At 38.7% G+C, this 26754-nt stretch overlaps 1 protein-coding gene and 1 long non-coding RNA gene across 16 annotated transcripts in view; one reads left to right on the top strand and one right to left on the bottom strand.

Annotated features, from left to right (window-relative positions):
- The window catches only part of LOC101740254 (glycerol-3-phosphate acyltransferase 1, mitochondrial), an 83729-nt gene that overhangs the window by 16016 nt on the left and 40959 nt on the right, over positions 1–26754 (bottom strand). For 14 of the 15 annotated variants that reach the window (XR_009976791.1, XM_004932995.5, XM_062676281.1 and 11 more), the window contains 6 exons: positions 22498–22611; positions 4767–4931; positions 3151–3353; positions 1993–2229; positions 507–599; positions 25–119 (listed from right to left, as the gene is read on the bottom strand). Coding sequence is in view for 14 of the 15 variants with exons in the window: in XM_004932995.5 (XP_004933052.2) it covers positions 25–119; positions 507–599; positions 1993–2229; positions 3151–3353; positions 4767–4931; positions 22498–22611 (907 nt within the window). In the remaining variant the exon portion in view is untranslated. Of the gene's footprint in view, positions 1–24; positions 120–506; positions 600–1992; positions 2230–3150; positions 3354–4766; positions 4932–6696; positions 6733–22497; positions 22612–26754 lie in introns of those variants that run through there. The other variant, XM_062676284.1, reaches the window with a different exon arrangement.
- On the top strand, positions 19988–21096 carry LOC134201475 (uncharacterized). The gene is made up of 2 exons (XR_009976798.1): positions 19988–20205; positions 20650–21096. It is a non-coding gene; the product is annotated as an uncharacterized LOC134201475 (long non-coding RNA).

Below are 26754 nucleotides of genomic sequence, written 5' to 3'. Positions count from 1 at the left end.
TTGGTACCGTAGCGCAGTGTGTACCTTTGGGAGGCTGCGGCTTCCCGGTCCTAGTCCGGCCGCCTTCAATGAAGAACTCCAGATTGTTGTTGGCCGCCAAACTGTTTATGATGTAAGATCTGAAATTGATTTAATTCACGATATGTATCTAGTGTTGTACTAATGTACATACATATGTAGATTCGTTTAAATCTTACATGTTTTATTATAACTTGACTTATAGGTAAGGTAGGTACGAAGCTCAGAGATAATGATAATTTACTATCACTATTTGTAACGTAAATAAATTATACGCTCAGGCCTTATACAATTAAGACTTAGACCACGTGTTTCAAATGTTGGGGCATTCGCGTTATCATATCTTTTTGAGGCATAAGGTATATTTGTCATGCGGATGTCCCATTCATCAAAATGAAATGCATGACTGTTGCAAAAGATCAAATGATTTGTATGGACCCGTATGGACCTCACTACGCCCTGGGGCTAGGAATTAACGAGTCGGTTACCTTAAAGCTGCTTTATAGACGGGGTCGCCGTTGTGCTCGGAACCGTCAACTCTTCGTCTGATGTAAAAAGCGCCGCAGCCGCGCAGTATCCACCTGGAGCACGGAATGGGGTTCATTTAGATTATTGTTTACATGACTGTCACTAAGGTGAAGGTGTATTGGAGGAAAAATGTTAATTCAGTGGTCCGTGGGAATGAAATGTTTTTTCCGGGATAAAAGGTAGTAGTAGTAAAGGTAAGTACGTTTGTGTGAGTGACTTAAGCTTATCTCTTTAAAATAATAATGTCAATCCGTTGTTTTGTGTTCACCGTGAAAGTCCGTTTCCCGTGGAAATGAGGTGTTTTTTTTTCGAGATTATAAGGCAGTACACCTGACTAATTTAAAATCATAAATTTAAGAAAATAATTGCTTAGTTACGTTGTGAAAGTTAGACAAATAAACACACTTTCCCATTTATAACATTAGTATGGATATACAGCGTGTTGTTTTGTATGTAAGGATTTTTTTTTTGTATTTTCGGAAAGTTTTTACTGTGGTAAACTAATATGTAGCAATCTAATGTATATTTCATTATATTTCAAGTAACGTAAGAACAATAGATTAATACTATATTTTTTCGATTGCGTTTAAAACGTAATCTTTTCAGGAAGTTAGTTGCCTAATGAGCAATTATTAAATTTGTCAAACTTGTTTATGTTTTTTTTTTATTGCTTAGATGGATGGACGAGCTCACAGCCCACCTGGTGTTAGGTGGTTACTGGAGCCCATAGACATCTACAACGTAAATGCGCCACCCACCTTGAGATATAAGTTCTAAGGTCTCAGTATAGCTACAACGACTGCCCCACCTTTAAAACCGAAACGCATTACTGCTTCACGGCGGAAAGAGGCCGGGTGGTGGTACCTACCCGTGCGGACTCCCAAGAGGTCCTACCACCTGTTTAGAGCGATCCTGATATCGTCTTCTCACATTAAAACTGTATAATCTCAAAACTTAATAATTTTACAGAAGAGTGTTTTAAAAGTTTAACATGTAATATTTTTAATATTAATCATCTTTGCAACATTTTTTTTACCAGTAACATTATCTGTCTTTTAAAGTAAGATAAAATTATGAATTAATTTTGTTAATAGTAGTCAAAACAAAGGTAGCCTAAAAAAACAAAATAAAACTAAAACTAAACTACACTCTTTTGACAGTATTTATGAGAAAAATACTGGTGATACCAAATGTTTCCGCAATTTTTTTTTATTGCCCTTGTAGGCAGACGAGCACACGGCCCACCTGATGGTGAGTGGTTACCGTCGCCCATGGACTTCAGCAATGCCAGGGGCAGAGCCAAGCCGCTGCCTACATATTAACTCAACTATAACTTAACTATATTAACTCAATTTCGAATATTTTTGGAAATTGTACACTTTTAATGCGAAAAGGCGATATGTGCGCTCAGAGCCGCCCACGTGTTTATTGAGTAGGATCTAGTACCCAAAGAAGGGTATCCTCATGTTGTCCCCGGCGGCCACGAGCGGCGGCCGCAGCCCGGTGAGGTAGAGCGCGAAGGTGACGAGGATGTAGTCGAAGTGCGAGCGGTGCAGCGGCACGAACACGAGCGGCAGCCCCGCCGCCGTCGCGCGCCGCAGCCGCGCCACCGAGCCCGCGCGCGTGCCGCACCCGCCGCCCGCCACGCGACGGATCGCCTTGTGCGTCAGCCACGCCACCACTCTGCGGACATCAAACGCGTATCAGACACGTACAAAAAAAAAACACATGTGGCACTCGGAGACTGCCACGGTAAGCTATTTTATAGTATTTTTTATCAACTTATGCAATTATAAATCGACAATAATAATTTAATATTAAAACAACAATAAAATAAGACCACGCTATATTTATAAACATTAACAAAAGCAAAACATTAACTATCCCCTTCACGCTCATAACCTAGACCACGCGAGGGAGAGATGGACAGACTTTTCATTATGTACATGCGGCAGTGCGACGTCACGCCGCGCGCTTATTCACAAACACTACACAAGCGCAAGGTGTGAATGTGTTGAACGCGAGCTACATAGTAGGCGTAGTGGGGGTGTCAGGTTATTTTCGTTACGGAATTTCTTGATTCGGTCGCCGCGCTCAAAGCCCGCGATAAAATCTATGCAATAGCTTAAAAAAAACGTACATGACCAGGAACCGGACAAGTCAGCAATTGTGTACAGTTTACGGTCAGTGGATATACTCACTTTATCCACACAAAGAGATGATGATCGGTTTCGACGGTGAACTGGTAATGATCGTAAATTATGAAGTGTTTTGATGTGCGCTATGTGTTGGAACAAAAATAAACTGTAATCCAATCTTACTTTTCTTACACTCAAAAGTTGACAGCAAATTATGCTGTAGGGACTAAGAATATTTAGTTAAAAGGGGAGGGAGGTAGATGGCGGAGACCTGATTTCATTAAGTAGTAATTAGTTTTAAACATCACGTTGATGAACTAAAATAAGAAACCTCGGTCACCATTCCCGTCGAACCCGTCGCTTGTGACGAAGGGCTCGACGAGCGAATTAACCCATAGACACAGCCCACCGAATTTCTCGCCGGATCCTAATCCTTATCCTTAATTAAAAATCTTTGACAACATACCTTAGTATATTGTAAGACATGGCCGAACTAATATCGGTCAAGACTTTTTTCGCTCTGGCTTCGACGCGTTTCTTCACGGTCAGATAGCCGGCGCTGTTTCGATTATCTCCATCTCCCTTTTCGTCTAGGTTCAAATCAGTCTTTTTTAGTTCTTCTTCGGTTGTGTCTTCGATAGCTTTTATGTAAGCTGGATCCTTTTGCACCTGGAATTTAGAAGCGAAAATCGTATGTAGTAATTATTATATGAACTACCGTGCCCCGCCGACGTTGACCCATTAATATAATATATTACTGGGCTATGACCGTAGCGCCACCTACCGGGTCCTGTGACAAATGAAAATTACTCAGAGGCCCAATTGAAAAAGCACATAACATCATAAAATAATGGCATATCTTACATTTCGGCTTTGTATATAAAATAACCGAGTACACAGATTATAATGCCAGGTCGTCAATAAAATTAAAAAAATACAGTTCAGTTCCCAATCGTTTTCCACACCGTAAGGGTGCAAACAATTCCGAATCTAATACACCCTTGTATAATATTTAGAATCACGAAATAAATCAATGGTCGTATTTCTATGAACGATTAAATCGTATTATTTTATTTTAAAAATGACTTTTCAATAATCCAGTACGTTCTCTCGTATATTAAACATTGCACGATTGCAGCGCCACCTACTTCTGTTTTTCTATCAATACTCAATTTGGAGTATTAGGAACATTGTAATATCTGAAAATAGCCAGACCGGTCTGGCCGATCTCGAGTGATGCGATTACCAACGAAGAACAATTAACACACATCCAACTCCCAAAGCTACGTAATTCTGCTGTTTTATTAGATATATATTTTGTGTCTGTAGTTACTGGAAAAGTTCTCGCTTGTTTTCGTAAGCAAATAAGTAATTTTTCTTCTTTTTTTAAAGTATGACTCTTTTGCGACTCCATTGTTGCCAGGGTCGAGTTTACGAAAACATTTTAATTGTTAAATCGATATTCTGTTATCTTAAAAATGATATTAAATGAAACGAGTTGACGTTGATTAATATGTATGAGACTTAATCAATTGGAATGGCCACCTTGGGCTACTCTTAGGCTACCAAAGATTAGGTAGGTCAAAAGAAAACATACAAACAGATACAAGACAAGTTACTATAAAAGTCTCGCCGATTACGCTGGCATATCTGCTCGAGGTTACAAGCACAGGTAGAAAAAAAAATACTTTAAAAGCGTATTAATTAATCGGACTTAGGGCGAAGGGCTCGGCGAGTAAACTAACCCACAGACACAGCCTACTGAGTTTCTCGCCGGATCTTCTCAGTGGGTCGCGTCTCCGATCCGATGGTAGATTCTGCGAAGCACTGCTCTTGCTAGGGCTAGTGTTAGCAACGTCGTCAGGTTTGAGCCCCGTGAGCTCACATAGCTGACATAGACTCTTAGGCCGATCAGCAAAAAGAAAAAACCAGGACCATTTTAGGTGGGTGGCGCATTTACGTTGTAGATGTCTATGGGCTCCAGTAACCACTTAACACCAGGTGGGCTGTGAGCTCGTCCACCTATCTAAGCAATAAAAAAAACATAAAAAAAATAAAAAAAACTTATCACACGAAACTTACATCTGGAATAACATCCTTGTACTGGAACTTGACAAGATTGAAACATTGCGCTAGATCACAGAAATATCTTGAGATAACGCCACTATTCGCAAAGTTCTGTCTTCCTATATCTAACACGTTGATCACGGTACCGGAGTCTTCGATCTTCGGGTCGTGCCAGGAATCCTGAAAGAGACCATATTTATATATAATATATTATGTATCTCAAGTCACGCATTATGTTGAAATTTAAACTAATATATTCCAATTTAATTAAAGAGAATTCCGAATTTCGGATTTAGAACCGACTTCCTGATAAGTTACGACTTATGTTTTTGAACATTTCTTAAAGTAGGAAAAAGAAGCTTCAAATCCTTTCAGTTCCTTTTAAAAACGAGATAAGCTTTTTTTACTATTACATTATTATTATTATTTTTAATTAAAACGACAACCTAATATTTATTAATCAGAAATATTTTTTCAATTAAAACGACATACTAATATTTACTAATTAAACTTTATTCTTTAGTCGCGTATTAATGGATTAATATGATACCAGTTTTTTTCTTCTCCAAATAAAACCTCTTTTGTATTTTTCTGATCAAAATTCATTCAACTATTAAATTAACAGGAATTTCTACTTCCCATATGAGACGTACATTATAATACCAAGACATTAAGTTTATCACGACCAACATGCGTGTTGGCAAACACTAGTCTTTCTAGACTAGCATTTGGCACCTAAACGTACTTCTTGATGTCCCCGCCAATTAGAACACAAATAGGAATTAGGAAACGATAAACGTAAAACTAGATCGATCTATTTATTACCAGGTTATATTAAGTAATTGTTTTGATTGAATGTTTATGTTGCGACTGCCCTATAATTAATTATATAATAACTAATATAATATAATAATACTAGCTGACCCGGCAGACTTCTTAGTGCCTCAATCGATAAATAAAAGACCTAAACTTTTGTATAAAATAAACTTAAAACAAACAAAACGAATCCGTCCGACGGGGGACACATCAAACGAAAAACAAAATTCTTATTTTTATTTAATTCCGAACAATTTCATATTTATCTACCTTTTAAACCTTCTCTGGACTTCCACAAATAATTCAAGACCAAAATTAGCCAAATCCGTCCAGCCGTTATCGAGTTTTAGCGGGACTAACGAACAGAAATTCATTTTCATATATATATAGATAAAGATAATATATAATATATTTAATTTTAATAATTTAATGTTTTATTGCCCTTGTACTTAGAAGAAGCTCACGGCCCACATAACACTGAGGGTGATTTTATTAAAGATCAGTTAAACATAAGGATAGTGGCCTATAATTTTTTATTCAAATCGTTTTCCAATCGCCATATTGGTTGCTACATAAAAAAATAAAAATACTTCCTAAGCATGACAGTTTAAATGCGTCTAAAGATTTTAATTTTTTGTTCAAAGTTATCATTATAAAGCAACGTATACCAGTCTACACTATCTAATTTCAATCCAAACACCTCTTTGTTTTAAAGAAGATGTAATTTTTCTTAATTCTATTTATTAATTCTCATCTAAAAAACAAGAAAATATAACTGGTGGTAGGACCTATTGTGAGTCCGCACGGATAGGTACCACCGCCCTGCCTATTTCTGCCGTGAAGCAGTAATGCGTTTCGGTCTGAAGGGTAGGGCAGCCGTTGTAACTATACTGAGACCTTAGAACTTATACCTCAAGGTGGGTGGCGCATTTAAGTTGTAGATGTCTATGGGCTCCAGTAACCACTTAACACCAGGTGGGCTGAGAGCTCGTCCACCCATCTAAGCAATAAAAAAAAAAAGCATTCGTAAACAAACCTACATTATACTTGAAATCATCGATAGATACGTGTCCTGTTTGCGAGCATGTGACGGAAAGACATTAATAATGTAAACAAACAAAATTAAAACCTTCTGTATTCCACGAGCCATCGATTATTGACCAATATGCATAATAATATATGGTACAAAACGACGTCCTTGCTGCGATATCTTTAAGGAAATCTTCGATCTTCAACACTAAACTACACTTCCGCGCACATATCTATTGTAAATTCATAACATAACCATGTCTCTGTATTAGAAAAATTCTCCTTATACAAAAGAAGCGCACACACAATTTGAATACTTTATGAGAGAAATTAATATTAATAAATATTAATAAACATAGTTATAATAAACAGGGATTCCACATGGCCACGACTACTATGCCAAGAGTTACCGACTATGATGACGCTGATGATGAATTAAGACAAATGTGTCAAAAAAATTTTGACACCTTTCGAACAGACACTTTTTCGTTTTGACACACTTTCGTCAGAAATAACGCGACGCTCTTGAACAAGAATGCATTAGGCATTGATTATTATTTTTTAGAAACGACCGGATATATCAATGAAGGGGGGTCCTCTGTTGATCAATTGAAGTTACTTGTACACGTTCAACAGATTTCATTGTGAGCTTCGTATGTGTCCAAAAAGAAACGAAATAAATCATTATTATCTATATCTATATCTATACTAATATTATAAAGTGGAAAGATTTGTTTGTTTGTTTGTTTCGAATAGGCTCCGAAACTACTAAAAACTACTAAATGGATTCCCCAGCGTTAAAAAAAAAAAAAAAAAAGGCTCCGAAACTACTGGACCGATTTGAAAAATTCTTTTTCCATTAGAAGCCAACATTGTCCCTGAAGAATTTAAATTTTTTTTTTTTTTTTCATGTTTATTTTAATGTTTCCGAAGCGAAGCGAGGGCGGGTCGCTAGTTATAATAATAATACTGTTTCGTTTGAAAGTAATTGAGAATGACTAGTTTTAATGATAATGCCAAAAACATTTACACAGACCAGTGAAACGTTATTTTTTAATGTAAATTACTCGGGAATCCGTATGCACAGGTAGGCAACTTTTTTTCTCTCCTATCTATGCTGATAGCCTTGAGAGGCTATCTCAGCTTCGCCCTAACGTGTGTGGGTGAGCTCACGGGGCTCAAACCGGAGTGTTGCTAGCACTGACCCTAGCAAGAGCAGTGCTTCGCACAATCTACAATCTACCACGGGATCGGAAACGCGATCCACTGAGAAGATCCGGCGAGAAACTCAGTGGGCTATGGGTAGGCACCACTACCCTGGCTATTTCTGCCGTGAAGCAATAACGCGTTTCGGTTTGAAGAGCGAGGTAGCCTTTGTACTAAAATATTGAGAGCGCATGTCTCTAAGTGGGTGGGGTATTAACGTGATTAACGGCTATGGGGTTCGCTGACCACTTATCAGGTGGATCGTGAGGTCATCTTAAAAAAAAACCAGCACTCCCATTTCCCTTTGCTTTTGAAGAGTGGTTCTGAGATACTGTCTATACTTAAAGACAAGACGGCGCAGTAGTTAATGAGACGAAAATTTACATTAATAACTCGTAGTACGCAACACTGTATAATATTGAAACTAGTTTATAAATAAACACATAGCATCGTTTACAAGAGGCGCACGTGTTTGTGCGGCAAGAATAATTTCAGTGTCACGATGGCGATAGTGATTACGTCAAAACTCGAATCTACGCCAAACAAAAAAAAAAACTCGACTTTATTTTGGGGGCTAGACGAGTTAACATATTTGTGTGGGAATACTGAATCCAAAAAAAATTCGTTTTTGAATGAAATAAACACACATTTCGTCCAAAGTATCAATTAATAGGTAGGTAGGCAGCGGCTTGGCTCTGCCCCTGGCATTGCTGAAGTCCATGGGCGACGGTAACCAATCACCATCAGGTGGGCCGTATGCTCGTCTGCCTACAAGGCCTATAAAAAAATATACAATTTTTTTTTAATTGCTTAGATGTGTGGACGAGCCCACAGCCCACTTGGTGTTAAGTGGTTACTGGAGCCCATAGACATCTACAACGTAAGTGCGCCACCCACCTTAAGATATCAGTTCTAAGATCTCAGTGTAGTTACAACGGCTGCCCTACCCTTCAGACCGAAACGCATTACTGCTTCACGGCAGAAATAGGCAGGGCGGTGGTACCTATCCGTGCGGACTCACAAGAGATCTTACCACCAGTAAAGTATTATTACAAGCTTATTAATTAAAGCTTTCTTCGAAAAACAGCACGATACTGAATTAAATATATTTAAAAAGATTACACCGTCTATTAAAAACTTATAATGATTGTTAGAATGCTTTACACTATACAAGGCAGCAGAAAACATATTAAATATCATCTCAACTTAAAACAAGCGTGATTTGATTTCGAACATTGTAAGATGTGAATGAAATTACATAAAAAACTTTCGTTGTTACTCTTGAGAAATTGTGTGCCTAATTATTTTATGTATTAGTAGTTAGTAGTTCACTGTTCTTCGACAGTTGTAGTGCAATCGTTTTGATGTTTCAAACTAAAAATAGATAATATTTATTGTTCTACAAGTATAATGTTTAATGTAATTATATTTTTTTAGACTATTCATGAATCAATAATCACACGTATTGAGGATCTGTGACAAAATTATTAATCATGAAAAAAAAAATACGATTTTTTTAGACTATTCAATCACACGTATTGATGATTTGTGACAAAATTCTTAATAATGAAAAAAATTATCAGACGACTTAAAAAAAAAACTTTTAAACAGACGTTGAGATAGTGAGTTTTTGTATTAACAAGAATTCCGTGAAACAAAGGATAATTAATTCCATTGCTGAAATTTTAACTACGAAAGATACAATCTCTTGTATACTTTTCGTATACAGTATTTAATGTAACACATTTTATAAGTGCATTATAATGTGCAAACAAATTTATTGTTTTCATTTTCTTTTTTTTTTAATTATATATTTTTTTTAATTGTATTTTTTGACTTGTTTTTTCCATTATTGTAAATATTTTTATTTATTTAAAAAAAAAGAAAACATTAGAGAAAAAACAAAAAAAGAAGCCCGCTGAGTTTGTTTCGCCGGTTCTTCTCAGGACTGTGGCTTTTTTTGGAACCGGTGGTAGAGTTATTTGTATTTTGACATTCAACAAGTGTGTCATACTGACATCTAAGTTGAAATAAATGATTTTGAATTTGAATTTGAAAAGACAAAAATATGATATCTTCTGTTGATTTTAAAAAAAAACACAGACAACAAACACAATAATTATATAACAAATACGTTTCAATGTACATAGGTGTTTGTAGTGTGTTAATTGCCGATCTGACTTGTTTTTTTTTTTATATCAATGCCATAGAATCTTCTCGATCAGCATCATCAATGTCACTATGTCAATTATTAGACCGTAACTTTTCCTATAGCAGTTAGTCCATATAACAATCTTCGAATTGAGCTTTTATATATTGAAGATTATTTCAGTCGGTTGCTAAGTTCATGGGCTTGAGCTTTTCCTAGAGCGTCTTCTTGTCTCATCGAAAAACAACAGCTTTTGAATCAGTTTGATGTGGTAGTTACAGAAGCATCTTTCCAAAATTTTAGATTTTTTATTTTTAGATTTTGTTGCCATGCGTTCGGGTGATTTCAAGTAGGTACTTACCGAAAAATTCATGTTTTTTTTTATTACTAACTTCGACTAACGAGGTCTACGCATATAACATGTACTATCAATATCTCGCAGAGAAATAACAATTTATTCGACTTACAAAGTAACCGCTGCTCATAAACTTTGCAACATGAATGCTGCATCATGAAACGTGAGGTCTTCTCAATTTCATGATATAACGGCTGCGAATGACTTTCGGGTTTTACCAGTGAGCGATCACAGTACGCCCTAACACTCAAGTCTATTAATAAATCATTTAAACAAATAACACCAATCGTGATAATTGAAACGTAAACCATTCCTTTTGCATACCGAGTTACGATCTAAAATAAGTGAAAACGTAATAGGAACTGTATCGAAGAACAATGAGTGTAAGTGTAATTGAGATCGGTAAGTAATAATAAAAGTCTAAGTCGCAGGAGGTCGACGCACCGCGAGCCCGCCGGTTGGCCCGAGGATGTCACGCCACCGCCTTGGTGGATAAACAACGAACACGGAATGAATGAATGAACAGACTGCCAACTGTTTATATAAATTAAAAGTAAATTCGAAACTCTGTAAGTCTGCTTTCATTTTAATTTTTTTTTTGACGTGACAACGTCTTATAATTCGATGGAGCCGGCTGCACGCACGAAAAAACACGACTCATGCGGCGTTACCTCGCTCTGAGGCGTGTTTTCTTATGACGTTGTCACGTTCAACTATCGTGAGTAAGCCGACTTTACAGACAACCGATTTTTTTTATTGCTTATATAGGTGGATGAGCTCATGGCCCACCCGGTATTAAGTTATCGGAGTCCACAAGTGTCGCCACCCACCTTCTAAGGTCTCAGTTTTTACAGTACAACGGCTGCCTTACCCTTCAAAGCGAAACGCATCTGCTTCACGGCAGAAATAGGCAGGGTAACTACCCGTGCACACTCACAAAATATTCTACCACCAGTAATTTTTTTGTGTGTAGTCAAAGTTAATCGAGCAAGTCGTGATGGCACGAAATCAAATATCAAACTTTGATGGTACATACTCGTACTTATTAGAAGAGAATTGTGAAATAATATCAATATTTCAAAAGAAAGGACTTTCTTTATGTCAGAAATCAAAATATTAAACGATAGCCAACATTAGCGAAAAAAAGGCTGCATCATTGCCTTTTTTGTGTTGGTAGGTACATTATTTTAGTGCCGAACGCGACCATTATCCAACAAAAACGAGAACTAAAATTACACAACCAAATTACAGAAGTGCGCGTGCTTGTCAAAGTATTCAACGATGTAATATTATTTTCTAGTAACACCAATACCTGTGATAAATAATCCGCGTCAAAACAATAGACATAATATTTTTCTTGCATTACTTTATCAATTGATAAACTAGCATCCAAAATCGAACACACAAATAAATTAAAAACAAAAATCGTGCATAATGGTTCCGTAATGGCCAAGTTAGAAATCTTTCAAAACTTGTAATGAGGGTAGTTTGTAACTGCAAATTGCGGTTTATGACATCACTGAGCGACGGTAGGTAGGCAAAAGGTATTTTTTATCGATTGTTATCATAATGTATTGAAGAAAATTAAACCAAGTAAACATCCTTATTGCTTCAGATATACACATGTGACATTCACAAATAAGAGAACCCGTTCCTTTTTGTATTGACTTAAAATGAAATGGCTTGTGATCACACGTGCTTAAGTACGAATTTTTTTTTTATACATATTTGCTGATTACATCATTGAACATACAATAAAGTTTTGCACTGAACCGAATTTAGTAAAGGAAACACATAGAGCTCTCCGGTTCCATAATCTATTGTGTTTTTAAGCAAACTTCTAATGAATTTCAGAATGGAAAGGATGTAACGACATCGGTAATTTCCACTGAGTTTTGTCAACAAAAACATTCGTGCAAAGGTCATTGCTGTTTAATTAACATGTAACGCAAACGGCCTTGAGACGCGACAGCTAAAATTTTTAAAGAATAATTTTTAAATTTATAATGAATACTAACTAGTGAACACTACTTGTCAGGACCAATCGAACGAGCCCAAACTTGATGGAGTTAAAACGAGGTCAAGGTATGTATGTATGCTATAGAAAAAAAATCCAACAACGGACTGACACCAATGTATTCATAAAAATTTCCAATTTTCATGATCATATAACAATTAGAAGTGAATGAGGATTGAAATATTTCATTTACTCTATACGCACTTACAGAGAAGGCGAATGTAATGCTGTTAATAAAAAAGATAAAAGTAAGAACGACCAATATATCTGTGTATCGCGGAAAATTAGCCATTCTGCAATTAATAATTAGTACAATAAATAGGATATTACTAGACGTTGTCCTGATCTTGAAAAACAAGAATCTGGCCTCAGCGCCACCTACCGAGTTCAACTCAACATAATTTTCCTAGAATTGGCCTAGCAGAACCCCGACGTATGGTCCCTTCCAACGTAAAAAATCCTCATCATTGCAATACTACCTTTAAGAACCTCATTTGGACTATCACGTAAATTCACGAACATTAAGACTAAAAATAGCAAAATCGGTTCAGCCATTCTCAATTGATGCGATTGCAAACGTAAAGAATTTTATTTACAATATTAATTGCATTGATTAACAGAAGTCGATAATTTATCGTAAACATTTTAGTATACTTTATTTTTATAGCCTTTGTAGGCAGACGGGCATACCTGATGGTGAGTGGTTACCGTCGCCGATGGACTTCAGCAATGCCAGGGGCAGAGCCAAGCCGCTGCCTACTAAGTATACTAAATATTACCTTAGTCTCGCGAAGATGTATGTGTATTTTTGGTGCCTCAATTTGGCTAATCTATTCGTATTATTACAAAATTAACTTACGACAGCTTTTAATTAAAATTAAAATTTAATTAATTTTATTTTTTAATTAATTAAAATACAATCAGTAAATTTAGCAAACGCGGACATTACTCACCGAAATATTTTATCAACTTAGAATGTTGGAAGAATTAAATATATTTAATCTATTATTTATTATTTTAATTTAGGTACGCGTTATCGTGAAAGTATTTCTATAGAATTATTTGTGTATTCTCGAATATTCCTAACGCTGGGCACGTCCGAGGTCGGAAATACCGTAAGGACAATGCTTCTGTAAATTGTACGCGTTCCTTGTGATTCTCACTATTGAATTTGTTTTCCACTTCAAATTCAACTATAGCTTAGAAGTGATCGTTATTCAACAGGCAAAAGGTAAGATGTGCTCTTGAAAACCGTACCGTACTGTGGAGGTTAAGCACATTTGAAGATCGTGTACATGACATGAAATATTTTATCAATAAATAAATAAAAACACTTTGGTTTTAAACCAACGTTTATAATGCTTATCGGTAATTTACTGGTCGTAATTTAATTCAATTTGTCGGTAAGTTACTAATAACGGCCGTCTGGTGTAGTGGTAAGTGACATGGTCACTACACAAGGGGGTCGCGGATTCGAATCCCGCCAAGGGAAGATATTTGTATGATAAATATAAAATGTCTTTTCCAGGGTTATGGATGTATATTAAATATATGTATGTGTATAATTAAATTCTTAAATATATTTCCGTTATCTGGTACCTGTAACACAAGTTCTTTACGAACTTACCACGGGACCAGTTAACGTGGCGTGATTGTTAGTAAATATTTATTTATTATTTATTTATTTATTTATTTAGTATTCGCAGAAATAATTAATCCCACGGAAATTGTAAGGGGATTGATCTTAGATACGATGACTGGTGAACTAGTTTTTAAGATACGTTTTATTAGTTATATAATCTGGTACTTCCGCCATGGAAATATGACTTTGAATCGGACGTTTTAGTGTAAGAATTGTAATATATACTTGTTAAGTCACGAATGCTTCATACACTTTAACCCTACAATTACATTTTTGTAAAAAATTAATACCTGACTAAATCCAAGCCAGACTATTTATTTGAAATTCAAACGCCAATTACAATATTAAGTGAACTACATTGTTCAAATATTGCATGACAAGGGGTTATTATGTATACTAGAGGTCCCGCAGTAGTCGAAATTCGACTATAATTAATTGGAATTGTAAGTTTGTACACTATTATGATTGTATTTCATACTTCTATAATCACAAATTTCGCCAAGGCTATACTATAAAAAAATATTAATAAAGACAAACAATATTTAATCTATTCTCAATTTGACCACAGACGTCAAGAACAAAAGTTTGACAATAAATAGTATGCATGCGTGTATGCGTCAAATACCTGGTATGTAGTGTGTGTAATGTTTTCTTTATTGATTTAATGTATCTTTTATGCATTATTTAAAAAAAAAGTTTGCATTGTGCACTTCTTCTCTATATTCTTTATAAGTGTAGAAAATTTCATACTCCTCCGTTCGCGCAATTTTCCTAAAAAGGGATACAAAGTTTTTGCTTCACGTATTAATATATAGATGTTTTATATTAAGTATATGTTTTATATTTTAAATAATTACCGCGCACAATACACAAACGTGTTCTCGACTACGAATAATGCATTTATTTTATACAGTTCTCAATTGATTGTTTTGCTTGTTTGTTGTTTTCATACGTAGCGATAAATGTTGGTAGGACGTTCTTATCCGATTTAGGCAACGGGGCAACGCAAAGCAGCCGCCGTCGTCCAAAATATGTCTTGTCGGATCTTCCGAACTCACCCTCGATGCTTTTAAGCCCCTCAAATACCGGCCACCGTCCTCGTCTACTCCAAACTAACCCCCCCCCCCCACACACACGCGCACGCACGCACGCGCTCACACACACACACACACACACACACGTATAACTACTCTTGCTAGGTTAGCCAATTCTCGCAGGTTGAGGCCGTGAGCTCACCAACCCGACCGTATTAGGGTAGGCGTAGCTGGAATAACCTCTTAAGATAACACCGAATAGGTAGGAGGAAAAAAGCAGGGCGTCTTGTGAATTAATGTTCTTATGATATTAATAAGCTTTCCGATAAAAACTGAGAAGCATTGAATGGGCATTGCGCCAATTCACTCTGTTGAGACGAAACACAGGTGCGTGGAAATTCGCAGAATAATTTTTTCATTCGTTTTCGATTGCTGTCTCGTCACTCATACTTCCCCGAAACGAGCGAGAAAGAGATAGTTGCAGCTCAGAATGTCCATTAAACAAAGTCGAAAACGATATTTATATTGTCCTGTTAGAACTTTCCTGCTTCCAAATTAGTCCAATTTTAATTTGTTTCACAAATGACATTTATGAACACTTTGGCTGTGTTAATAAAATTTTGCATTAAGTTTGTGGAATGCCTAACCTGCCTAGCACCAGAGAACATGGATAATCTCGTAGTACGTATAGTATAGTTTTAATTATTGCTATTTATCGAAATTACTTTTGATAAAATTATTTGATACACAGGTATAAATAATTTTTGGTATAGTGTCGGGAGGTACTGGTGGTAGGACCTGTTGTGAGTCCGCGCGGGTAGGTACCACCGCCCTGCCTATTTCTGCCGTGAAGCAGTAATGCGTTTCGGTTCGAAGGGTGGGGCAGCCGTTATAACTATACTGAGACCTTACAGCTTATATCTCAAGGTGGGTGGCGCATTTACGTTGTAGATGTCTATGGGCTCCAGTAACCACTTAACACCAGGTGGGCTGTGAGCTCGTCCACCCATCTAAGCAATAAAAAAAAAATAAAAAAAATTTGGGAGTCACCGGTAATACTTTTGTATGGACTAAGCACAATCCGCTTAAAGCATATCTTTCTATTTGAATGCAATCTCCAGTTCTCCATGCCACCGACTATTACCATCCATTCATCAATCCGTATTATAGGTAACCTCGAGTAAGCGAAACTTTTAGCATGTTTTTATTAGCTTGACTAATATGTGTTTATGCAACAGAATTCTTCAACGTAATTTTCACCAGCTTTAAGAAGTACAGCCGTGTAGTTTCTTTCTGTTTTAAATTTTATTTTCATTATTATTTTATTATCATTCAAGAAAACGAAGACCATTGAGAAGACTAATTAAACGTGCTTCCAATTAAGTTGTCAACAAATAGTCAAGTATAGATTTAAAAAAAAAATTAACAGGGTCAATGAAGATATCAACGTTCGATCACCAACAACACCAACGGAAATTATATTGCTGGCCAAGACTTAGAAGCCCGTTTCAATTAATTGAAATTGTTCAACGTTTAGCTACATTGTATGGTAAAAGCGTTAAAAACAAATTAAGAACAATTTGCCTGAACCGTTTCACGCGATTATTAAAATTATCCGACTGCATACCGTGGTAATGCAATAAAATTAAAAGAAAAAATACAGAGTACTTTATGGTAGGCAGCGGCTTGGCTCTGCCCCTGGCATTGCTGACGTCCATGGGCGACGATGACCACTTACCATCAGGTGGGCCGTATGCTCTTCTGCTTACAAAGGCAATACTACTACTACTACTACAATCCGTCCCTGTTCCCGTTATCTGAGGTCGGGTCTCCTCACTCTACGGCACCAGGCTGATCTGTCCTGGGTTGTCGGTTTTGGCAATTGGGATTTCTTAAGTTCTCTTTCGATGTTTGACCACCAGGTCGACGGCGGGCGGCCTCTACCTTTCTTTTTTTCTGGCAAGCCCAATGCGACCTTCACCACATGATCTTCATTCCGTCTTATGAAATGGCCATACCATATGGCGATTTTCCGTCATTTTGTCTGTGATTGATGTGACTTTAAAGCTCCCCCTTATGTATTCATTCCGAACTCTGTCCATCCTGGTCACTCCACCCGCCCAGCGCAACATCTTCATTACAAAGGCAATAAAAAAAAAATATACATGGTAGTTCGTACGGCGCCATCAAGTTTCGAAATAAAAAAGAGTAAGATTAGTCAAACGTTAAAAGTCAATTTAGTGGCGATGAAAAATATTATTGAGCCCGCAATGACAGACAAAACCATTCTATATCTTATAAAACATCGCCAAGCAGTCCTACATCTTTATAATTCCTATTAATACATCGTAAATAATTGTTTTAACTGAAAGTACAGATAATATTATATTATTTACTAGCGACCCGCCCTCGCTTCGCTTCGGAAATTGTAATTTATTATTGATTTCTCCACTATTTAATGGATGTTATTATACATATAAACCTTCCTCTTCAATCACTCTATCTATTAAAAAAAACCGCATCAAAATCCGTTGCGTAGTTTTAAAGATTTAATCATACATAGGGACAGATATAGGGACAGAGAACGCGACTTTGTTTTATACTATGTAGTGATTAATACATTTTAAATTATTTCATAACCGACATCAGAAACGCATAATAAGTCCATGAATACAATAAGGGGTAGTGTGTATGAACAGAAAGTTCTCGACAAATGACCTGATGACATAATGATGTTATGAAAGACTTCAAAGAAACACAATCTAGATTGCGATATATACTAAGGCATGCGGATCACGAGAGCACACAATGATTGTTATTATATAGTTTAAATGAGGGTAGGCAGAGTTACTCTCTCGAAGCCTGGTTCAGGAATTTTTGGCGGGAACGCGAGGAGTGAAGTTGTGTGATTTGTTTTATTTTGTCTATTTAGTGTTTCTTCGGGTTTAAATGTGTAATAATGGTGGTTTATTAACTGTTTAATATCTGTGAAAGTGCACAAATGTGGGAAAATGAAACAAAGCCGCTGGACGTAACTTCTCAGGATTCTCCACAAAGTCCACTGAAAAAATCTTAGTAAATGACCACCATTTTACTGAGATTATATTTCATCCCATTTCATTTCATTTAATTTCATCCCAGTTGATTAATGTCTCAAATTAATCATCTTCATTTCATTTCACTCCATAATATCAATTTTCATAAAAATATGAATATAAATTAAAATAAGATATGACTTAAAGGTCTCAGTTACCAGGTCATAAAATCCCTTAAAAAAAGCCTGGTTCAGAGAAAAACGTATCAGCACAATCCACACAGTAGAGGGAAGAACATTAAAATATGAGAAACAACCTAAACATAGCTCTCTCAATAGTGAACAACACGAGTAGGTTAGCCGACTGTAAATTTCAGTATTTCTAGGTTCATAGGATATTATTATCACGAACTTTTTTTAACTTTATAATGCGGTAGTAAATAAATACAGTGTGGCAGTGATTGAAGTAAAAAATGACGGTAATATATTTTTTTTATGGCTCGAGTCTCTTCTTTGACGAATGACTCTGCCAATATCAGGTAGATAGAACTAAGGCTGCAATTGGAAGCCAAAAATAAAATCTACACTATATACTATAAAAAATATTAATCAAGACAAACAATATTTAATCTATTCTCAATTTGACCACAGACGTCAAGAACAAAAGTTAGACAATAAATAGTATGCATGCGTGTGTGCGTTAAATACATGATATGTAGTGTGTGTAATGTTTTCTTTATTGATTTTATGTATCTTTTAAGCATTATTTAAAAAAAATATTAGCATTGTGCACTTCTCTATATTCTCTATAAGTGTGGAAAATTTCATACTCCTCCGTCCGCGCAATTTTCGTAAAAAGGGATACAAAGTTTTTGCTCACGTATTAACATATAGATAATAGCACTAAATATGCGTGATGATAAAATCCATGTGCACGATAGGCAGTGTTACAATAACAAAGGTATTATTAGCACGCGAATAATGTAAGCTATGATTCACAATAATAGTGAAAATGTTATTGGAAATACGATAAAACTTTGTTTTCAAAATAGCTTAGTTTTAACACGAAAAAAATGTGATACATAGATAGGAGGGCGAAAGGATTAGGCAAGCTAATTCCTTAATTACGATAACAATATTTAGCCCCACACGGGTAAGAACCGCTAATATGGCTATTTTGGTACGAAGACCTCTTTTGGTGGTAGGACCTCTTGTGAGGCAGCCGTTGTAACTATACTTGAGACCTTAGAACTTATATCTCAAGGTGGGTGGCGCATTTACGTCGTATATATCTATGGGCTCCAGTAACCACTTAACACCAGGTGGGCTGTGAGCTCGTCCACTCATCTAAGCAATAAAAAAAAAAGAAGATATCCGGCTTAAGAAGTGGGACGGCAGTAATATAAAACAATTGAAACTTCAAATTCGTGTCCAAAGATGGCGGCGGGATTTACAATGTGATGTCTATTTGCTCCGGTAACATCTTAGTACCAAGAGGGACGCCAGATCATTTATCCATCTAAAGAAAAATATATTTCTATTTAATTGGATACTTAATACCGCAGATAACAACACATCTAAATCAGCCAGCAACGTAGCACAAGCCAAATTTTGGTTATTTGCGGAGATACACAGGCTAGATCGAAGGTAAGCTGCCTTTGTTTTGGTTTTCGAGTTTAATACGCACTTACTAAAGCGAAAACGTTGCAAGGCTTCGCAAATGAATAATTGCATCCAGCCTATGTGGAGGACAGCGTATTTTCCTTTTTCAGTTTTCAGAACATTAAGCCTTACACATAGGACTGAAATTGATTGAATAGGATTGAAATGTGAAGAATGGCTTTTCCTTAATTCTATTTTGACTAAAAAAATATTCTACGACACAAAAATATTTACTTTTATCTATTCGCATATCCAAGGTTATTTTATTCGTATAAAAACAAAGTTGTGAAGTATATTATGTACTTAAAAAAAAAAACCGGTACATTTAAGATCGATCGACGGTCTTCAACGCGTTATTTAAAAATGCCACGCAAATCGGCCACTGTCATAACACATCTAGGTTGAGGAGTCAGACGAGACGACCTCCGTATGAAGTCTTAATCGATTCCGGAAATTGTTTTTTGCCTCATTTATTCTTATACGCAATTCGCTAGTTTTAAGTTTAATAAGGTGAGTGTAATTTATGTTGGTTCGTAGGTTGGTGGAATGCACTAACAGAGGTTTTTGTGAGAAAAATATTTATTTCCTATAGTGGCGTCGGATGACAAAAACTTTAGTGGTTAGGAAGCGCGCGGCGTTCGTTGCTTTGGTCACAGCAGTTCACAGCGCTGACTTCGTTCGCCTCAGGTCACCGGTCCGAGGCCCCCTCACCTCTCGTTGAACCCCGCGCACTCCCTCTTACAAATCTTGTTATTTTAAAACTAAGCTAAAAATTTGCTAACTTCTTTTAACAAAACGAATTCACCACACAAACATACATACACCAAATATACCAATCACAGCTCCAAATTTATATTTAACGTATCGCTAACAGTGAGTATTGTTTTCAATAAAATATCGGTTAAGGCACAGAGATTATTTACTCGTTAGTACTTATTCCTGTCAACGTTACAGCCATTTACCAAGAAATGTTCTCTAGCACGTACTTCGAGTAAAGCAAAACGAATGAAGGCCTTGTAAACCTAACAACTACCGTCAAATGGTCATCACGACAATGGACCTGAGCAGTGCTGAAAATATAAGGCATGAACAGCTTCTTCCTAACTCAAGAGAAACCAAGTCTTTTAAAAGAAGAATTTGAATAATGATCACGCACGATAATAGCAGGCAAAAGGACGTGACCTTAGTTTTCTTGTAGAAAAACAAAGGCGACACATCTCACAAGGAAAAGTTGAACGATGATGAACCTGACCTAATTGATTTCAATTCAACACCGGAACGAATTCAAGGTGCGCCTCATTAAGGCCGCACTTGGGCATGCAACGCCTTACATACCTAACTACGTTCATTTCACGAATTAATTCTGAATAAAACCGTATTAATAAACGACTTTATAACTTTTTTTGGATTAATACATTGCTGGTGTCGCAGAACCCTCTCCTTGGGAGTGTTCGTTTCCTTTTCAATACATCGCATTATTATTTCAACTTAAATACCATCAACCGTTGGTACTTGTTGAAGTTCGTTGTTAACTCAACCATAGGTTCTAAGAGTTACAGCTCAGAGAAGCACCGGCGCGGCGGCGGAACAAACACTGCGGACATGTCTTTTTTTTCATATCGTGTATTTAATAATTTATTGATATTACAATGATACAAATAAAAAAAAGAGATATCACATAGTTCAGATAACTAAATCGACCAGTAGCGAGAGCCTCAATCGCACCGTCTCTCACTCAACGCCATCAAATAAAAATCTGAACTTTATAATACGTCTTTAAGCACTAATTTTCCTTGACAGATCTCTCCAATCTATAAACTAGTAGTAATTGAAGGTTTTATGTATAGATATAGCATATAAAAGATATTCCTTCGTAATTTTTCGGAAAAGTTCGTATTTATCGTGCTCTCTCAAATAACTTAAGTACAATGACATTATTCATTTTGACATTTGACACTAAACAATAAAGTTCCTTATTAATTGGATATGAATATGTCACTCATTTAATACGATCATTCATTGACAGTTCGAGTGTCATCGTATTCCGATAAAGATCCGAGTTTTCCCGAAGGAAAATAATTTCTCACTACATCTATCTATATCTTGTAGACAATGCGCACACAAAGCCTAGGGGGCTTGCAAAAGAGTTGCCTACTACATATTACAAATACCGCGGCTGACAATGCAGGTCTATACTTATTCCTAGTCAATATTTTAACGCGCAATTAAATGAAATTTTTAAAAATATATTGTGAAGGTAAATTCGTAATTTTATTCTCCTTAAAATTTTACTCCTTTAGAAAATTATATAATATAAGTTGCTAACAAACAGCTAACATAGTCAAACTTAACAGCTTGTAAATGTGTAATGCGAATTTACAGTATGTTTGCGGTTATATTGATTTGTATCGTCAAAGCCTCTAATTTACTTATCGTATCTATCGTTCGAACAGTCTCGAAATACTACACTCTTTCAACAAAATTACAGTTAATAATTCATTTTTATACATAACTGTACTCGCCAGCTTCGTTGGGCATTTAAAATTAACATTATTATTTATTGTCATTATTATTAGGGAGTCCAACACTCATATAAATATTAGCCTATCCATTAAGTACATGTATTTTCTACATGGATACCAAGTTTCAAGTCAATCGTATGCATGGTTCAATAGTTATAACGGAACATCCGCAAAAACCACTGTAGATTTATATATTAGTATAGATTATATCTGTAAAGACCTCATCGTAACAATACCAAATTATGAAACACCTTTTTTTTGTAAATTGAACTCTACGTACCCTTGAAACAGGAGCGCACCGGCCGCACGCCAGTCCAGCTGGGGGCCTTGTCTCCGGTTGCGGCGCTGGAACCACGGGGCTCTCTTTCACTCTATACAGAGACGTCGTACGAACCTAAAAAGTAAATCAAAGTTCATCTTTATCCCATACCATTAAGTTCTAGAATGAATTAACAATCAGGTGAGCCGTATGGTCATATATGCCTATGAGGACAATAAACACAAATAAAAACTTAATTCCACAAATAAAGACACCATTTATACGAAAATTCGGTGTGACAGTGACTGCTGAATGTAAGTGCAGTCCAAATGATGGAGTAAATAAAAATTAAAATAAATAATAAAAAACTGAAATAATTGTGTATAAAACAATAAGCCGATTTCAATTTTATGTTTCATATTGTAAGATCCTATTTCGTTAAACTATTTTTTTGGAGTCGCAAGGTTCGTTTGTTGGTTTTTTTATGGAGGAAGGATTACTGGTGGCCCGGAGGCTTTTCCAAGACAGGTGGGCGAACAAAGGTTCAGGCAGGAGGGGTGGAGTGTGCTAACAGCTGCCCGAGCGCCTCCGAAAGAGATGTAACGTAATGTAGCTCAAGGACAACTGTTTCGCGAGTGCATCTACTACCGGATCGGAAACGCGATCCGCTGAGAAGATCCGACGAGAAACTCAGCGGGTTGGTGCATTGATTAGGTTGCACATCGAATTCTTTGCCGAGTTCGACGAGTACAGTTACCAGATTCCCTAAGCCTGCTCGAAAGTTTATCTTAACCGTCATACAGACACATGTAACCCGAAGATTAGTCAAACTGGCTGTTTTTTTTATTGCTTAGATGGCAACCTTGTGTTAAGTGATTGCTGGAGCCCATAGACATCTACAACGTAAATGCGCCACCCACCTTGAGATATAAGTTCTAAGGTACTCAGTATAGTTACAACGCCTGCCCCGCCCTTCAAACCGAAACGCATTACTACTTCACGGTAGAAATAGGAGGGGTGGTGGTACCTACCCGTGCGGACTCACAAGAGGTCCTACCACCAGTATCAAAACACCTGTGTTAAGAGTAGGAAGTGACAGATCATTTATTAGTAAACAGGAGTATTTTGGATGTGATTTTGGATGATGATTTTGGATATTTGGGGGTTGGTGCTTCCCGCTTCCGTAGGTTTAACCCGCGATTCCCTACAAGTGACCCCTGGGTGGTGCTAAACGGGAGCCGAAAACATAACCGGTGGTAGGACCTAGTCCGACTGGCTGGCGACCACCCTCCAACTAGAGTCCGCCGCCAAATAGCCTAGCTGTGTTCCGGCGTGTGGGTTGGAGAGCCAGTTCTATCCCTTCCCTTTCCCCTTCCTTGTTGGGGTTGAGTCTTGGTGACGCCTGGAACTTGCGGAGCAGACGTGCGTGCGAACTCACGGGGCGTGATTGTTTGACGGGGGTATGGGGAGACCCAGTGAAACGGTACCCGCTGCCGCCCGCCGGTCAGTAGGGGACCTGAACCCGGGTGTCTCTACTAAACTCCGCCCCGGGAAGCTGTCCCGCCAACCGGTGTAAAATCCTGCCGTGCGGTCGTCGTGCCGGAGTCGGAGACCGGAGTGGATCCCGGCGATCGCACGCAGAGTGGACTGGGGGCCCTTCCATGCCCTGCGTCAGTCTCTCACGCAACCCGTGGTCGAGCACGTACTATGTTCCGCGCTTCATTCAGGTGTTGCCTCGATCTCACCTCCAACATCCTACCTCTCCTAATCCTACTCTCCGAAAACTTAAACATCATGAAGACGACAAAAAAAAAGAAAAGGGTTTCACAGGCGGTCCCCCATTCCATATTTAATGTGGATTTCAGCAATGTCAGGGGCCTACATAGCAACCTTGACGCCGTACACCACCACCTTGAGACGGCGCAGCCTGCCCTGCTTTTTTTAACGGAGACGCAGATATCTGCTCCGGATGATACCTCATACCTTGAATACCCCGGCTACGTATTGGAGCACAACTTCCTACGTAAAGCCGGGGTGTGCGTATTCGTCCGGGCTGATGTCTGTTGTCGCCGTCTTCGGGGCCTCGAACAACGGGACCTGTCCCTCTTGTGGCTGCGCGTAGATCACGGGGGCCGTAGCCGAATCTACGCGTGCCTGTACAGGTCCCACAGCAGTGATGCAGGTTCAGCTCTGTTTGAGCATGTGCAAGAGGGGACTAACCGCGTGCTTGAGCAGTACCCATCTGCGGAGGTGGTGGTTCTTGGAGACTTTAACGCTCACCACCAAGAGTGGTTGGGATCCAGAACCACTGACCTCCCGGGTCGGACTGCCTACGATTTCGCCTTGGCCTACGGCTTCTCCCAGCTGGTGACACAGCCCACCCGTGTCCCAGATATCGAGGGGCACGAGCCTTCTTTGTTGGACCTTCTGCTGACCACAGATCCGGCCGGATACAGTGTGGTGGTCGACGCTCCGCTTGGATCGTCTGATCACTGCCTTATTCGTGCTGCCGTACCACTCTCTCGTCCTGATCGTCGAACGACGACCAGGTATCGAAGAGTTTGGCGGTATATGTCAGCAGATTGGGATGGATTGCGTGAATTTTAAGCATCCTACCCATGGGGGCGGTTCTGCTTTTCCTCTGCTGATCCTGACGTCTGTGCGGACCGTCTTAAAGACGTGGTGCTCCAGGGGATGGAATTGTTTATTCCCTCCTCTGAAGTGCCCGTTGGGGGTCGCAGCAGACCCTGGTATAACAATGCCAGCAGGGATGCTGCACACCTCAAGCGGTCCGCATACGTGGCATGGGATAATGCCAGGAGACGTCGGGATCCTAACATCTCAGGGGAAAGGCGGAAATATAACGCCGCTTCCAGGTCCTACAAGAAGGTAATTGCCAAGGCGAAGTCGGAGCACGTCGCTAGAGTTGGCGAGCGATTGAAGAGCTATCCCTCCGGGAGCCGTGCTTTTTGGTCGCTCGCCAAAGCTGCAGAAGGAAACTTCTGCAGGTCTAGTCTCCCACCACTGCGCAGGTCCGATGACAATCTGGCCCACAGCGCGAAAGAGAAGGCTGACCTTCTGGTCAAACTCTTCGCCTCGAACTCGACTGTGGACGACGGGGGTGCCACATCACCGAACATCCCCCGGTGTGATAGCTCCCTGCCGGATATCTGCTTCACACAGTGTGTAGTCAGGCGGGAGCTCCGACTCCTGGACGTCCATAAGTCGAGTGGGCCAGACGGCATCCCCGCAGTGGTTTTGAAAACGTGCGCCCCTGAGCTGACACCTGCGCTAACGCGTTTGTATCGCCTCTCTTATTGCACTAACAGGGTTCCGTCTTCATGGAAGACCGCCCACGTCCACCCTATCCCCAAGAAGGGTGACCGGTCGGACCCATCGAGCTACAGGCCTATCGCGATAACTTCCTTGCTTTCCAAGGTGATGGAGCGAATTATAAATACACAACTCCTGAAGTATCTTGAAGATCGCCAGCTGATCAGTGACCGACAGTACGGTTTCCGTCACGGTCGCTCAGCTGGCGATCTTCTTGTATACCTTACTCACAGGTGGGCTGAAGCCTTGGAGAGCAAGGGCGAGGCTCTTGCTGTGAGCCTTGATATCGCGAAGGCCTTCGACAGGGTCTGGCATAGGGCACTTCTATCGAAGTTACCATCTTACGGAATCCCCGAGGGTCTCTGCAAGTGGATCGCTAGCTTTTTGGATGGGCGGAGCATCACAGTCGTTGTAGACGGTGACTGTTCTAATACCATGACCATTAACGCTGGCGTTCCACAAGGTTCGGTGCTCTCCCCCACGCTTTTCATCCTGTATATCAATGACATGCTGTCTATTGATGGCATGCATTGCTATGCAGATGATAGCACGGGGGATGCGCGATATATCGGCCATCAGAGTCTCTCTCGGAGCGTGGTGCAAGAGAGACGATCAAAACTTGTGTCTGAAGTGGAGAACTCTCTGGGGCGAGTCTCCGAATGGGGTGAATTGAACTTGGTTCAATTCAACCCGATAAAGACACAAGTTTGCGCGTTCACTGCGAAGAAGGACCCCTTTGTCATGGCGCCGCAATTCCAAGGAGTATCCCTGCAACCTTCCGAGAGTATCGGGATACTTGGGGTCGACATTTCGAGCGATGTCCAGTTTCGGAGTCATTTGGAAGGCAAAGCCAAGTTGGCGTCCAAAATGCTGGGAGTCCTCAACAGAGCGAAGCGGTGCTTCACGCCTGGACAAAGACTTTTGCTTTATAAAGCACAAGTCCGG

Source organism: Bombyx mori, chromosome 26 (genome assembly GCF_030269925.1).
Source record: "Bombyx mori chromosome 26, ASM3026992v2".
NCBI lineage: Eukaryota > Metazoa > Arthropoda > Insecta > Lepidoptera > Bombycidae > Bombyx > Bombyx mori.
The sequence above is the reverse complement of the archived record's forward strand: the minus strand, read 5'-3'. Positions and strand labels throughout refer to the sequence as shown.